This window comes from Onychomys torridus, chromosome 7, assembly GCF_903995425.1.
Source record: "Onychomys torridus chromosome 7, mOncTor1.1, whole genome shotgun sequence".
NCBI lineage: Eukaryota > Metazoa > Chordata > Mammalia > Rodentia > Cricetidae > Onychomys > Onychomys torridus.
In genome coordinates, this window is record NC_050449.1 from 73,528,115 (window position 1) to 73,545,616 (window position 17,502).

Sequence of the window (17,502 nt, forward strand, 5' to 3'; positions counted from 1 at the left end):
GTTCTTATTAATAAAATCAAACGCGAGGCCAGTTATTGGGGTGAATGCTGGAAGATCAGAGAAGCAGAACAAGCCACAGCTACCTCACCTTGCCAGTTCCTCAGCTGGTCTTGTTTCCTCAGACTGCAAACTTCTGTGTCCTCATCCCAATGGATCTCAGCTGAACTGTTGCTGCTCCAAAGCCTAAAAGCTTAACCAGCCAAATGCTGAACCAACCAAATGCTTAACTTAGTTCCTGGTCCTCACGCCTTATATACCTTTCTGCTTTCTGCTGTCACTCCCTGGGATTAAAGGCGTGTGTCATCAAGTCTAGCTGTTTCTAACGTGGCCTTGAACTCAGAGATCAGGCTAGCTCTGTCTCCCAAGTGCTGGGATTAAAGGTGTGCACCACCACCGCCCAACTTCTGCTATGGCTTGCTCTGACCCATTTTCTAGCCATCATTTCTGGCTCTGTGTCTAGTGGCTGTCTGTTCTCTGACCCCAGATAAGTTTATTAGGGTGCATAATATTGTGGGGAACACAATACCACCACACTTAGCAAAGAAGAGTATGCATTCATCAGATACATTGAGTGGACTTTGCTTGTATGGAGAGGAACCTATGGAAGAGAATAAAAAAAAATACTCTGGAGGAATAAATCTCTGTGAGATGAACTACAGAAACAAGACTGGCTTGTTCATGAAGTTTTGAAGTCAGAAGAGAAAAGGAAACTGGGTGTGGTGGTCTATGGCTGTGCTAGCATTTGGAACCCAGAAGCAGGAGAAAGCTCACAAGTTTAAGGCCAGCCTGGACTACATAGTGAGTTCGTACTAGGTAGTTTAACAAAGTTGGGCCTGATCTCAAAAAAGGAAGGAATAAAAGAAGAAATATTAGAACTATATAGCAAAGTCGGGAGTATGCCAGTAGAGCGGTTACACTGAAACATAATAAAGACAATTCTCTCATATTTCTTGTGGAAAAATACATATCTAAACAGCCACTACCACAAAACAAAAAATCCATGTGTAGCTTAATGGTTAGTTTAATTTTACTTTATATAAATCTTTGTGCCAAATGTTTGAATTCCTGTGTTTTCTTATTAGTAATCTAAGAACAAAGCTAAGTTGGAGAGAAAGGGGCATATGTAGTTTAGTATGGTGTTTCTGTTGCCTTAAATGAAACAGTCTGCAGTGTGGAGATCCTGCTGAGAAGGGAAAACCAGGTAAGAGTAACTTGGACATTATTACTGCCTTAGTCTTAAAGGTTTGTGGTTTTTTTGTTTGTTTTTTATATGTAGTGTGTGAGTGTGTGTGTGTGTGTGTGTGTGTGTGTGTGTGTGAGCGCGCTGCATGAGTACACAAGTCATTAGTGAACAACTTTCAGGAATTCTTTCATCATGTGGTTTCTGAGAATCAAATCCATGTCATCAGTATTGGTGGCAAGCACCTCTGCCCACTAGCCATCTGGTTATTCTTTACCATACATGTTTATGCACTATCCCATTTTAAATAAAAATTAATGTTGAAAATATGGTCTTTAACTCTGCTATAGCAAAGATCATGAGTAATTTATTAAATTTAAATTCAGTGTTTTTCACCCCCTTGCTTCTTTTAGACCATATAATGAAGAAACCAGAAGAGTCAGAAGCATATGTAGAGCCTGAAATTAAGAGGAAAGTACAACAGAAACGGCACTGTAGTACTTACCAGCTGTCTCCACTGTCCCCTGCCTCAAAGAAGTGTTTGACCCATCTAGAGGTAGGTAGAGAAGTTACTTTTCTTACTAATTACGTAGCATTCTTTTTTTTTTTTTTTTTAAACAAAGACTTATTTATTTATTATGTATACAATGTTCTGCATGTGTGTATGCTTGCAGGCCAGAAGAAGGCACCAGATTTCATTATTGATGGTTGTGAGCCACCATGTGGTTGCTGGGAATTGAACTCAGGACCTCTGGAAGAACAGCCAGTGCTCTTAACCTCTAAGCCATCTCTCCAGCCCCACATAGCATTCTTATTACTATTTTTCAATCTAATTTTATGACCGTGTATATTTGTGAGTGTGGTCACATGTATGAGTTTTTAACACATGGTAGAAAATTGATTAATTGATTGGTTTATTTGTGTTTATATATGTGTTAGTGTGAGTCTATGTTCACCAGGGACAGGAGTGTTGGGTGTTACACAGACCTATGTTGACACATACACATACACCAAAAGAGATGGTCAGATATCCTTTTTTATCACACTCTAGCTCTTCCTTTGAGACAAAGTCTCAGGAACCTGGGGTTGGCATTTTCGTGCCTAGGTTGGAAGCCAGCAAGCCCTAGTGGGAATACCCAGTTCTTAAATAGGTCCTGAGATGTGAATTTCTGGCCTGATAATAGAGTAGCAAGTGCTAGCTATTCTGCCCATATTTAGTTGTGTATCATGAGCACATGGACTCTTATTTTACTTGGGTTATAGTCTTTAACTTTAATGTGTTTTGATGCTCAGCTCTTTAAGGGCTTCTTTATTTGGTATAACAAGGTAATCTATACTTACTCGTTTTTTTCCCATCTCAGCCCAAGAGTCATCTTCTCTCCAGGAAGTCATTGTTTTGTTCATTGATATTGAGCTTCTATTGTATTCCTTCTCATTAGACAGGGCTAGGAAATACACACGTATGTACAGTAAAGCCCTTGAGTTTATTTCTGTGTTTTATCTTTTGCCCTTTGTAGGATTGTAATTGATTTTGGCCATAGAATTCTGATTACCATCATCCCTACTGTATTTTTATGTATTTGCTCAATTTCCCCTTATTTACCAGTTTCCCAGCTTGCCAGCCTAAAGTTGGCTCAGGCCATACTGGTGTCCCCCAGGATGAAGGGGGAGGAGGGAAGCTGCTTCTCATCACAACATCCTTCTTCCCTGGGCTGGCTGCCGGCTCAGCCTCAGAACTCCTGCTTTATGCCTAAAGACCTTCTTTGACTCTACTTCTGTGCCAGTTGCTCCTATTTCCCTTAGAGAAAGGACAGATTGTAGACAGTCTCTTTGTAACCTTTAATTTACAAACAAGATTGGTGGTTTATCTTTCCTTTTAGGACTGAAAGACTCTACACTGTTTTCTTTTAAGAAAACAGGAGCGAGGGTGGTGGTGGTGATGGTACACACTTTTAACCCCAGCACTCATGAGGCAGAGGCAGGCAGATCTCTGTGAGTTTGAGGCCAGCGTGGTCTACAGAGTAAGTTCCAGGAAAGCTAGGACACAGAGAAACCCTGTCTCTAAAAACAAAAAATCAAAACAAAACAAAAAAAGTGGTGATATATTGTGTACCCTAAGAGGATCAAAGGACAGAGCCAGCCACTAGATTAGACATAGAGATCAGGCATGGTGGCACACACCTTTAATCTCAGCACTTGAGATACCATGCCTTTGCTTGGGAAGCACACACGCCTTTAATCCCAGGAAGTAATATGGCAGGGCAGAGAAAAGTATATAAGGCGTGAGGAAAAAGGAACTCACTCTCTTTAGGCTGAGGATTTCATAGAGTGACTAGTTCTGCTTCTCTGATCTTTCGCTTTCACCCTAATATCTGGCTCTGGGTTTTTTATTAAAAGACCGTTTAAGATTCCAATAACAACAGCAGCAGCATAAAGAAAAAGAAAACAGGATCTTTGACTTTAATATAAATGAACATTTTTTGGATACATAATAAGAATGGCATTGTTAGAGACAGGCTTGTTTTAATTAAGTAAGGTTTTTTCATGTATAGAATCTTAGACATAGTATGCAATATTAAATTTGTAGTATTTTCTTGTTGGAGTTATGAGGATCAATCTTTATGCTGAAAGAACCTATCAAACTACTCCCCTTTGAAATTTGAAGTTATTTAACTTTGTGAGGCCTTTTTTAATGACCAAATGGAACAAAATTAGGTTTTAATCAATTTTTCATAAAAATTATAATTATGAAAGTTTTTACTTTATGTGAATAAAGTAAAACTTTAAGCTGTACAAGACTGTAATCCCAGCCAGGCGTTGGTGGCACACACCTGTAATCCCAGCACTTGGGAGGCAGAGCCAGGTGGATCTCTGTGAGTTTGAGGCCAGCCTGGTCTCCAAAGCAAGTTCCAGGAAAGGCACAAAGCTACACAGAGAAACCTTGTCTCAAAAAGAAAAAAAATTGAAGTGTAAGATCTACTTGATCTACATAGTGCCTTCCAAGGCAGCTGGTGCTTCATGGTGAAACCTTTTCTCAGAAAATCAAAAATAATGAGGTGAAGGAAGGGAGGGTTGCACACACCTTAGGAAACTAAATAGTGTTTCATTTTGAGATTCATTTTTATTAGTTTCTTTTGGGCTTGGGTTTCAGGAGCTGTACTAGGGCTGAGCTGTGTTCCCAGATGCATTTGCAGGCAGGGCATGTGTATGTGCGTGCATGTCTGTCTGTCTGACTGTGTGGCCCAGGCTATCCTTCAACTCCCCTCTTCTTCCTCAGCCTTGCAAGTGCTGTGCTTACAGGTGTATGTCACAGTCTTTTTAGACTTACTTTTATTTTCTTTTTAATATTTATTTTTAAGTTTTGCATATATGTCTCTGTGTATGTGAGTACAAGTGCCCTCAGAAGCCAGAGGTGTCAGATCCCCATGGAGCTAGACTTTATAGACTATTTTGCTCTATATCAGAACTGAGCTCAGACCCTCTATAAAAGCAGCGTGTGATCTTAACCACTGAACAATGGCTTGAAATTCTTAACTTCTAGTTTTTATCATTAAAACTTTAGTGTCTGATTCGGTTCATTGATTGCATTTTGTTTCTGATTGCTGCAGTTAATTTTATGATGTGTGTATGTATTAGCTGATGAAAGGTGGAGTTATACTTACTGTTTTAGTATCATTTTTCTAGAAAGATTACCTAGAATTGCTGTTTTTCCATGCACTTTTCTTTTAAATATGTTTTATTTACCTTTATTATAGACAGTAAAGTTGAAATCAAGCACTTGGGGTGGGGTGTTTCTTTTTTGTTTGTTGGCTGGCTTGTTTGTGGTACTGAGAATCAAACCTAGCTCTATTGTATGCAAAGCAGCATCTCTACTTTTCCTACTTTTTTCCATTTTGATTTTTTCTTTTTTTCTTTCTTTTTTTTTTTTTTTGGAGCTGAGGACCAAACCCAGGACCTTGCGCTTGCTAGGCAAGCGCTCTACCACTGAGCTAAATCCCCAACCCTCCAATTTAATTCTTAAGGATAAAAATGAGCTTGTGATAGCCAACTGCTGGACAGGATGGCCTTGAAATTTTTTCTAGCATTCTGTTGCTGACCCCTGAATGGCACGGCTGATTCAGGATCTTAGGGAGGCCATAGGAGTGGTGATGGAAAACAGACTTCGTATGGAGGCTTTTGATGCTAACTTAAAAGACAAAGTCTTTTCACTTTCCTTTCTCCTTTTTTTTTTTTTGAACATAAGGTATCTGAACAGCGTGAACGTTGCCCAAAATGTGGAAAAGAAAAAGAAAATCAGACCAAATGCCAAAGTTGTGGTATTGTTTTTCATAATGATTTGCAAAGAAATTGCAGACAAGCTGTAACTTTGAATGAACCAACTGGACCATTATTAAGAACATCAATTCATCATAGTTCTGGAGGACAGAAGTCACAAACAACAGGATTAACAGCTAAGAAGTTTTATGGTAACAGTGTGGAAAAGATTCCAGTTGATATTTTGGTGACTTGTGATGCTAGTAGACATAACTACATACAGACTAATGGAAAAGTCATTTTACCTGGTGGGAAAATACCTAAAGTCACAAACCTGAAAGAGCGAAAGACAAGCCTGTCAGATCTAAATGATCCAAGTAAGTATCCTCTTCTTGTTTCCTCTCTCCCTTCCTGAGACTCAGAAACCCTTGGGCTCACTCCAGTGGGCTCCACTGATCCCCTGGCCTTCACTCCTGAGCATCTGGGGTCCAGGTGTGCACCACCATGCCTAGATTAACTGTATTCTTCAGTAACAATCCAATATTTTAATTGCGTGCTTTTTAATGTGAGCATATTTGAGAAGCAGTTTCCAGAGGTATCTTATCTTCTTGTGGCATATAATGCAGCATTTGGGGAGCATGTGATTAAAACATGTCCATCCATGTAGTTGTGAAATATAACTGACTTTGTTCCCATTCCCCTCATGTTAAATAGTCAATAAGAAAATAATAGCTTGACCCCAGTCTTTGCTCATGCTAGTTATTGCTTAATTTGACTTAGTCTGTATCTCTTGTCTAGACTTTTTTGTACGTGTGCTTTTGCTGCATAGGCTAGCCTGGCTGGCCAGTGAGCTCCAGGGGTTAGCCTGTCTCTTCTTTCCAATGCTAGGGCCAGAAATTACCATACCCAGCCTTCTTACATGGGGTTCTGGAGACCAAACTTGGGTACTGGATGCTTGCAAGGGTTTGCCAACTGAACTGTCTCCCAACCTCTTTGTTATTGATCTGAGGAAATAAAATAACATAAAAATAACAAATAATCATAGTTCAGAATGATATTTGACACATAGCAAGGACTCAGTGGAAATAAGTTTTCTTACCACAAGGCAAGATAGTTCATGGATATTTTTAAGCCATGTTAAAGAAGGTGCACACACAATTTAAAAGTTTATAGGTGCCAATCACTGTAATAGGATTTACATATCTTTGTAACAATCCTGTGAAATAGATACCATTGTTGTCTCTGATTTCATAGAGAAGAGAAATTGAATCAAATAACCAGCTTTGAAAATAATAATAAGCCAGTATTTGTTATGAAACTAGATAACAAAATCAAAGAGGTCATGGATATTACTGGAGTGATGGTCCTCTGAGGCATGTACGTTACTTAGTAAGTATTCACTGAGCATGTATGTGTGGGGTGCTAAAACGAAGAACGCCCATGTAAGTTCATTCATCATGCCTTCTTTAAAATTCAACTTCCTTTATTAAAGTTATTTACCAGGAGTAAGTAATTCACAGGCAGCTGTATCATCAGAACGTCTTTAGCCAACTTTTTCCTCTTACACTTTAAAGAATACTTTAAAGATCCTGTGTGACGCGCAGTTTTAGATTCTGTTATATAGCAATGAGCAAGACATTGTCTCTGCTCAGAGTTAGTTGCAAGTCAACTTCTACAACAAAGAGTGATACGACATTGTAATCAATGAGTACCTGACTGTCTCTGCTTGTTTTAGTTTAGGTTGTCCATCCCCAGTGATATTCAAGCTAGTGCTTTATGACAAACTACGAAGAATGTTGGAGCTAGACTAGTCAACAGAAATTCTTGTTAGTGTTTCAGGAGTGGGTAATGGGGATTTTATTCAGCACAGTGCAATTAGCTTATGGATTATGATACAGGCATAGATCTGATAAGGTATAGAGCAATGAGTACAAGACCTAAGCAAATTGTCATTACAATTGTCTTGTTCATGTTTATAAAGCAAGATTTATTGAGCATTAGATATTAGTACAATTTTTATAATTTTAGTGCTTCCCAGTGTAAGGCAAAAATATTTGGTCACATACTTAAAATGTAGGTTATTTTGAACATAATTTGGATATCTTCAAACCATAAACTTTCTGTAATTCTGAAATAGACCTCTGGATAATTCTTGTGAGTTACTGGAGTAGCTGTGTGGGTTAGTGGTCACTATATCATGCTTTATTTTTTTCCTTGGCAATACTGGAGATTTGAACCCAGAGCCTGGTACATGCTAGACAAGTGTTGTGCCGCTAAGCTATATCCACAACACGGGTGGTGGTGATTATAGAAGCTAAAGAGTTGATTTCATGTTCATCTAATATTTTTATAAAGATTATAAATCGTGCTTTTTAAAAAAACTTTCATGAGATACAATGGATTGTATCTTCCCTCTTGTGCTTGTGCGCGCGCGCGCGCGCGAGAGAGAGAGAGAGAGAGAGAGAGAGAGAGAGAGAGAGAGATCAGTTCTTGCTTTCAAACTTTATGTGGATTCCAGTGACCAAACTCAGGCCACTGGGCTTGTGCAACAAGCAATTTTACATGCCGAGCCGTCTCATTGGCTCTTCCTTCATTTGCTTTTATTGGTCTGTGGAGAAGCTTAAGACAAATTTGGTTTTTTACAGACAGAAGTGAAATATAAATGTAAACTTTTCAATGTCAATTTTGGATTTTCTTTGATTGTAGTCATTCTGTCCAGTGATGACGACGATGACGACAGGACTCCCAGGAGAGAGAGCATATCCCCACAGCCTGCTGACTCGGCATGCTCCTCCCCAGCACCGTCCACTGGAAAAGTAGAGGCTGCACTAAATGCCAATGTCTGCAGAGCAGAGCAAGACTGCAGAAGCAATCCAGCAGAATTGGAGTTAAATACAGGTGTCACATCAAGGAAAGCGAGAATGAAGGACCAGGTACATTCAGATTGAGGTCTTCCCTGTGGGCTGTAACCTGACTCTCAGGAGTTAATGACAACAAGAATATGGCCTATTCACTAATCTGTCCTCAAATACCGTTACAAGATTCTTTTAGAAGACCATTAAACTATATACAAAAATAAATTACAATTTAACCAAAGGTTTAAGTTACAGATCCAACAAGAAAAAAAAAGCCAGTATAAGGTGGCAGTGGCACATGCCTTTAGCCCCAGCACTCAGGAGGCAATGACAGATCTCTGAGTTCGAGGCCAACCTGGTCTACAGAGTGAGTTCTAGGACAGCCTGGGCTGTAATACAGCAAAACCCTGTCATGTGTGTGTGGGGGGTGGGGGTGGGGGGAGGGATCCAGTGTTATTCTTAACAAAATGTCAGTATAGATTCCTTTTTCATGATTTCTGTGACCAGAAATGTTTTAAATTTCAGTTGTTTTTTTTTAAATTTGGAATATTTATACATATTATAACTAGATACTTGGAACTAGGACTTAAGTCTAAAAGGAAATTATTTATATTTGTCACATACAGTATATGGTTAAATCTTGAGGTAAGTTTTACACAGTATTTTTAGTTCATTATATTTTTTTTTCATTTTGTAAAATTTCTAATTTTTATTTATGTGTATATGTGTGAATATATGCATATGAGTGTAGGTACCAGCAGAGGCCACAGGCCATATCCTTTGGATCTAGAATTGCAAGCAGTTGTGAGCCACCTGATGTCGGTGCTGAGAACTGAACTCAGGTCATCTGGAAGAGCAGTATGTGGCCTTAACCACGGAGCCATCTTTCCAGTACTTCACTTGCATTTTTTACTGCAGCCTATCATTTTAGTTCAGGTGTGCAGTGTTGGTACTCAGAAAGTTTCAGGGTTTGGAGTTGTTCAGACTTTAGCGATGATGTGTGTGTGTGTATGTGCATGTGAGTATGTATGAGTGTGTTTCTAAGAAAACCTAGTAGGCTAGATTTCTTTTTCTTTCTTTCTTTCTTTGTTTTTGTTTTTCGAGACAGAGTTTCTCTGTGTAGCTTTGTGCCTTTCCTGGAACTCACTTTGGAGACCAGGCTGGCCTCGAACTCACAGAGATCCGCCTGCCTCTGCCTCCTGAGTGCTGGGATTAAAGGTGTGCGCCACCACCGCCCAGCTTTAGAAGTTATTTTAATTTCAGTGTATATCACCATAGTATAGTTATAGCTTAACCATATAATTTGCTTAAAAATTTCAAAATATTCAGATGAAAAGATAAAGTGATGTAAATAAAAAGATTCATAGAGATATTTATAATACAAATGATATACAATATTGAAATAGACCAAATGTTATTAAAAGTGAGAGACTAGGGCTGGCGAGATGGCCCTACAAATAAAGGTGCTTGCTGACAAGACTGATAATGTTATTTCAACTCCCAGGACCTTAATGATGGAAGACTAAAATCAACTCCTACAAAATCTGCCTTCCATGTGCATACTGTAACACTGCCTCTCCCCATAAATATATAAATGTTTATAAAAAGTAAATAACTAACATAGAGGATAAAAACCAAAAGAATAAGGACCAGATGTACCCAACCTTTTGACAGTGTAAGGTGATAGTCACTGTAAGGTGGTGATGGTCACTATAAGGTGATGGTCTTTTAGATAAACTACAGAGTTCATGCTGGAGACTTGAACAGTCAAATTATTATTGTTTGTTTAAATCTCAGTATTTTAAATAAGTTTATAATTGTGTTCATAGCTGTTGTTGACCACATGTGGCCATCAGAACGTAAGTAAGGTGGACATGCTGTCAGATATAAACCACCCCATAAAAAGTATAAATTAGTAAGGAAGAACTGCTTGGGGAAAATGAAATTTAATTATTTACTAAGTAGACTTTTAAAATTAATACAAAGTAGTATGTGTTCCTGATGAGAATTCAAGGGAATAGAAGGGTACTTTCTGTTTTAGCAATAGAAAGGAAAGCTATGTAAAAAGAAAAAAAAAGAAAAAAACATACCTTAAAATTTTAAATATTTATCATTTGACCCCATAGAATTCTTCTCAAAGGAATTCTTCCCTCTTTCCCAAGGTGTAAAGTATTTATACAACAAGATTGTTTGCTGAGCATGGTGCCTCATGTCTGCAATTCCAGCACTTGGTAAGCTGAGGCAGAAGGATCATTGCACATTTGATTGAGACTATTGTGGGGTAGAGTGAGTTCTATGCCAACCGGGGATACAAAATGAGACCCTGTCTCTAAAAACAAACCAAACCAAAATGGAAGCCAAACCAAAACAAAACATTAGTAATGAGAAAAATCACTGTCCACTAATACAGACAGGTATGGCTGAAGAATCCTGGTTTAATAATAGGCTGGACCAGTGCAACCAATTGAAGATAGAATTAGAGCTAAATCAATATATAGTACTCTTTAGAGGGGATAACAAGATACAGGAATATATGAATTTATAAAGTGAACATGTTTTACAAAATGAACATTTTTTTTTTTTTAAAAGCAGAAGTTTAAGCAGACTAACAGGTTTACAAGGAAAAAAACTGGGACCTTAAGAAATAAGAAACAATACAAGCAATTCAAAGATTACTTTTAAAAATGGATTGGTGTTTTTACATAATCTTAGTGCCTTTCTAAACATAACAATACAAGCAAAAATAAATAGCAGAGGTATAGGTACATTTTAAAAAAGAAATTCAGATCAGTGTATGAAACATGATCAGTATTTGATAGGTTAGTGTAAGTGAGGAAAAAAAGTATCAATTGATACTGTCAGTTTATTCTTTATATATTTGTAATTCATATATATATATATATATATATATATATATATATATATATATATAATTTCTTAAAGTCAAGAAGGACTAAGGAGAGGAGATAGCTATTATTAACATGCCTGCCACACAACCTGAAGACCTGAGTTCGATACCTAGCACTCATGTAGAAAGTCAAGTGTAGCTGGTTACCTTTTCTCCAGCCCCTGCCAAGCCCTGTTAGTCCAACAGCCCACTTATAAATTAAACACACAGACGCTTATATTATTTAAACTATTTGGCCATTAGCTCAGGCCTACTATTGTCTAGCTCTTATTCTTATATTTAGCCCATTTTTATTAATCTATACTTTGCTGGTGGCTTACCAGTGCCTTACATCTCACTTGTCATGGCAGTGGTTCCCAGTGTCCCTCCCCTTTTGCCTTCTTGTTCTCTCAATTCTCCTCCCTGTTAGTCCCGCCTATACTTCTTGACTGGCCAATCAGTGTTTTATTTACTAACCAATCAGAGGAACGCCTTTGGCATACAGACTATCCCACAGCGGTCAAGTGTGGATCATAATCTAATGCTGGAGACACAGGCACAGGTACATCCCTGGATTTACTGGCCTAGTGAGACTGTGGCCACTGGCACATGTTGACATATGGGTGCTTACACACTGTTGCACATGTGTGTGCATGTGAGCATTGAAAAATGAGTAAAGTTCAGGAAAGGTGGTAATCAGTTAGTGACTATGAAATGAATTGCTCCTTGCTAGCTGTATTGATTGCCAAAAGGTTTTCTTTTTCTTTCTTTTCTTTTTTTTTTTAAAGATTTATTTATTATATATACAACATGTATGACTACAGGCCAGAAGGGGGCACCAGATCTCATTACAGATGGTTGTGAGCCACCATGTGGTTGCTGGGAACTGAACTCAGGACCTCTGGAAGAGCAGTCAGTGCTCTTAACCTCTGAGCCATCTCTCCAGCCCACCAAAAGGTTTTCTACCTGTGGTAGTGCTCCAATGGTGTTTGGAAAGATGAGATGTTAGGGATGAAAATTGGTATAACTTCGCTGGACAGTAGTTGAGCACTAATTGCAGATAGGAATAACTGCACTCTTCTTTAGAAATGCTTACTGGAGATAGTTTGCTATAGGACACACTGGAAGTATATGACACAAAGAAAAGTTCTGTTTAAATGAGTTAGACTTTCATGTGATAGGATTATCCAGGTTTTTGATGAGACCCTGACCAGAAGGCTTTTATTTCTCATTTCAAAATGTGATGCTCTGTGGCAGGGTGTAGATCTTTCAGACTCCCATCTTTTTAGGATTCTATTGGGAACAATACTTACTGTCATTGGTGAACAGACTAGCTCTCATTTGAAAAATGACTGTAAAGCTTAAAAACCAGACCAAGCCAAAACAAACATGTCCAAGACCTTTTAAAAAGATCTTTGATGTATAGTGATATTTTATTTGTATTGAAATGTGATTTTATTTGTATGTTAATAAAGTTGCCTTGAGGTCAGAGCAAGCCAGAGCAGAAGCTGGGCAGTAGTGGTGCACGCCTTTAATCCCAGCACTTGGGAGGCAGAGCTAGGTAGATCTCTGTGTGTTCAAGGACACAGCCAGCATGGCAGACACACCTTTAATCTCAATACCAACCATAGACGACCTGGAGGTCTGTACAAACAGGCAGTGACGAGGAGGTCATGTGGCTGGGTTTACAACCAATGAGAAAACAGAACAGAAAGTCTATAAATAGGACACACAGAAGTAGGTCTCTTGCAGAGAGGAAGGACAGCAGAAGCAGTGAAGGGTAAGGTTTTCCGCTCTTGCTCTGACCTGGTGGTTTTTAACTCTGCAATTGGTTCTGTGTTTCTTATTTAACAAGACAGTTACATCTACATTGATGTGTTCCTATTAATAATTTAGGAAGTCATAATAACCAGTTTTTTAGCCTGAAAAATCAGTGTATAGAACCATATCTATATGGTTGTGTGTGTTTTCTTGGAGGATTTGGGAGGTGGCAGGTCTTTGATGGTCTCACTTTCCAGCCCTGTCTAACCTTAAACTCTTTTGAGCTTGGGCTGGCCTCAAGTTCTCAGATGTACTTCTACCTCAGCCTCCTAAGTATTGAGGCTACACAAGGGTTCTTCAGTTAAGGTAATTATCCCTAGTTTCATCCATGGTGTTGCCAGTGACAGATGTTGGTGCTTTCATATGTCTGAAAAGTGTTTTGGTGTGTCTGTGCGCCATATCTTTACTTTTAGTTCCTTCATCAGTTGTGCACACAAGGTGTTTCTCTTCCCTATTGTGAATGGTGCTGTAATGAACATGGCAGTGTAGATGTCTCTTTGACAGACTGGTTGCATACACTTTGTAGAGTTGCATTAGGTAGAGTTGCATTAGTATCGACAGTTCTGTTTTGTTAATTTTTGGAAGAATTTTCATCATATTTCCGTAAATGGCCGTAGAAATTTACAGTGTGCCTTTTTGTGTGCATCCTTGCCATCTTTCTCATGCTGTCTGGAGATGCTTTGCTGTGGTATTGATTTGCATTTCCCTTGTGATTAATGATGCCGATCATGTTTTTCCTATACCTGTTAGCTATTTATGTGCCTTGTTTTGTGAACTGTCTATTTAAATCTATTGTGTCTGTCTGTCTGCCTGTCTTTATTCATTTATTTATTTATTCATGAGATAGGATCTCATTTAGCCCAGGCTAGCCTTGAACTTCCTGTATAGCTAAGGATAACTTGAGTTTCTGTTCTTGCCTCCATCTCCCCAGTGCTGGAATCATAGGCATGAACTTCAGTGCGAGCTTGCCCAATTTCTAATTCAGTTGTTTCTGTCTTCATTGTTGAGTTCCTTATGTAGTCTAGATAGTAATCCTTTTTGGGTATATAGTTTGCAATTTTTTTCACATATCGGGCTTTTTTTTAGTTTTTTGTTACTTGTTTTTTCATTGTCTTGTATGAAAAGACCTTTGCATTTCCATCATTTGGAAATATTTCCCCTGTATTTGTTTGTACATATTTCATAGTTTTTAGATTGTATATTAGACCTTTAATCCATTTAGAGTTGATTTTTTAATATAGTTAAGAGATAGGAGTCTTTCATTATTAATTAAAAATATATTTTAATTTTTTTATGTGTATGGGAGTTTTGCCTGCATGTGTATATGTGCATCACTGGCTGCCTGATTCCCACGGAGGCTAGAACTGGAACTGGAGTTACAGATGGTTGTGAGCCAATCATGTAGGTGCTGGGAATTGAACTTAGATCTTCTGCAAGAGCTGCAAGTGTTCTTAACCTGTGAACCATCTCTCCAACCCTCTTTCATTCTTGTGCCTGTTGATACCTCATTTTCCCTGCATCATTTATGGGAAAAGACTGTCCTTCCTCTAGTGTATATTCCTAGCACTTCTGTCAAAAATTTGTTATCTGTAACTGGGCACTTGGGATGTTGAGGCAAGAGGATCCTGAGTATGAGGGCATCAAAGACGACACAAAGATCCAGTCTCAAAAAACCAAAACGGGCTGAAATGATAGCTCTGTTGTTAAAGATCAGACAAGAGTTCAGTTCCCAGCACCTGCAGTAATCAAAACTATCTCTCAAGCTTTCCCTTTCTCCCCTCCTTTAGTGTGCATACATACACACACACACACACACACACACACACACACACACACACATACATACATACATACATACTCGTTGCTTAAAATGAAGAAGCACACATACAAAATGATTTGCCTGTAGAGTGGTGAATTCAGTTTACTTCCAGGTTTCTTGTTCTGTTCCATTGGTTGGGTCCATTGGTTGGTTCCATTGGTTGGTTCCATTGGTTGGTTCTATTGGTTGGTTCCATTGGTTGGTTCCATTGGTTGGCCTATTGGTCTGTGTTTATTTTACTACCATGATATTTTTATTACTATGGCTTGGGAGTATATTTTGAAGTCAGATGATAGCTTTGTTCTTCCTCAAGAAAACTGTAGTAGTCAGGGTTTTCTCTCTCTCTTTTTTCTTTGTGATTGCATAGTTGCATATAAAGTGTTAAGATTTGTTGTAGGTTTTTGTTTTTGTCTTTTTTTCCTAGTTCTTAAAAAAGTGTTATTGGTACTTAGAGATTGCATTGACCCTGTAACTCTTTTTTGGTTGATGTGTGTATTGCAAAAATACTGATTCTTCTCCATGAACCTGAGATGCCTTTTCCTCTGTTTGTATGTCTTCAGTTTCTTCATCATAGATATGATTAACTTCTTTGCCTAATTTTATGCCTTGGTGTTTTATTTTCTTATAGTTGTTGTTGGGTTTTTTGTTTTTTTTTTTTACTTTTTATTTCAGATAATTGACTGTAGGTATATGGCAGCACTGTTGATTTTATTGATTTATTTCATATCCTGCAACTCTGAATTTGCTTACACTGATAGTTTGGGGTGGTATTTGGGGGGTTTTGTATACTCCCTGTTTTAAGTGTGTACTGTTCTATGGCAGACACTAGAATTATCTCAGAATGATAGTGGCTGTCCTGTATAGGATACATGGCTTTTGTTGTTTGCTTGGTTTGGATTTTTTTAAAATTTTCTATCCAGATCATATTTTATTCTGTGATGGTAATATAGTTATAGTTATTGCAGGTTACAGAAAAATTTAGAGTCCGAAGTGCTCCAAAGAGCAAATCTTTGTTAGGTGGGTTTGGATTTGAGACTTTGAGATTATGAATGTTCAGCTAGTAAAACCTATGCAAAAATATTCCAAAGTCTGAAACACTTCTGATATACATTCAGATAAGGTGTATGTAATTTATATAAACACAATTTTAATTGAAATTATAAACATAAAATGTTTATGTTGTGACTTGTTTGCGTTTGTGAATATCCATTACTGAGGCATTTTAGACATTTATTTACTTACTATGTAGGGGGCACATGCCACAGCACAGACGCGGGGTCAGAGGACAACTAGCGGAGTCGGCTCTTGCCTTCCTCCATGTAGGTTGTAGCGGTTTGAACTCGGGTCTCTGGACTTGACAGTGGGTGTCTTTACCTACTGAGTCGTACCAGTGGTTCCAGGTCAAGTAACTGACTGGTCTGTGTGAATATATAAAATATCCTTTTAAATGATGATATTCTCTTACTTGCTTTCTAAAGAAACAGTGCTTTTAAGTTTCACCGCCATTACTCATCACTGGCATCCATCCAGGCAGCTTTTCTGTGCATCAGTTACCTCTGACCTTCTCTAGGGACATTACTCCTTTGAATAGAGGTATTCTTAGACCTCAGTGCTTTTCATTTTAGGAAACTGAAGCCTAAGGAAGTTACTGAGTTTTGCAAAATCATTAGTTGGTATTTTGGTTGTGGATTGAATATATCCACTGTGATTTGTGAGTTTAATTTGAATTTCAACTTACAACTTGTGAATTTACTTTGTATTATAGCCTTAATTTCTATTTCCTCTCACACTGAGGAGGGACACTCAGTCCATGGAGTCAGTGCATGTATGTTTGGTTTGCAGCCTTCTTACAGTACCTTAGTGTGTGAAATTTTCTTTTTCTTTTCAGCTGGGCAATCCCATCAGCACACCTCTAAAGCGTCGTAAAATAAACACTCACGGAGCTTTAATTCACACTCTGTCACTGCCACACTGCCAAAACTTTGAAAGTGTCATTTTAAACTGCCGAAGTATACGAGTTGGAACACAATTCCGACTATTGGTAGAGCCTGTAATTGTAAGTACTTTCTTCAACTGTGACTGTACTGATAACACCAGGATTCAGATGCTTCTGACAAGGTTAATCAATAGTATTTAAAGTTCGTTAAATTTTTGAAGTTAATTGAATATCAAAATTATTTAAAGATTTCAGATTGCTTTAAGATTATTTAAATAGTAATCCATTAAAAATTACTGGATATGTGAGCCAGGCAGTGGTTGTGGACACCTTTAATCCCAACACCTGGGAAGCAGAGGCAGGCGGATCTCTGTGAGTTTGAGGCCAGCCTAGACTGTGGAGTGAGTTCCAGGAAAGGCTCCAAAGCTACACAGAGAAGCCCTGTCTCAAAAACAAAACAAAAAAAAAAACCAACTACTGTATATGTAAATATAATTTAAAATTCAAAGTAGTGTTCAATTTATTGTAGGAGATACATATGACTCTCAGTTAAGTTCTGTCATTTAGTCTTTTACTATACAGGGTTGCATACCCCTAGTCCCAAAATTGAAAATTCTCTGAAGTCTGAAACGTTGAGTGATGACCGTAACTTGAAAGTTTTGTGTTGCTGGATATGGTGGTATGTTCTCTGAGCCAGATATGCTAATGTGTATTCCTAGCCATTTTTGGAGGCTGATGTATCAGGATCAC

General features: G+C 38.2%; 1 protein-coding gene across 2 annotated transcripts in view; it reads left to right on the top strand.

The window, feature by feature from the left end:
- Positions 1-17,502, top strand: part of Senp6 (SUMO specific peptidase 6) — a 93,301-nt gene that overhangs the window by 43,242 nt on the left and 32,557 nt on the right. For both annotated transcript variants that reach the window (XM_036192115.1, XM_036192116.1), the window contains 4 exons: positions 1,594-1,736; positions 5,424-5,811; positions 8,141-8,367; positions 16,705-16,872. In XM_036192115.1, coding sequence (XP_036048008.1) covers positions 1,594-1,736; positions 5,424-5,811; positions 8,141-8,367; positions 16,705-16,872 — 926 coding nt within the window. The remainder of the gene's footprint in view (positions 1-1,593; positions 1,737-5,423; positions 5,812-8,140; positions 8,368-16,704; positions 16,873-17,502) is intronic.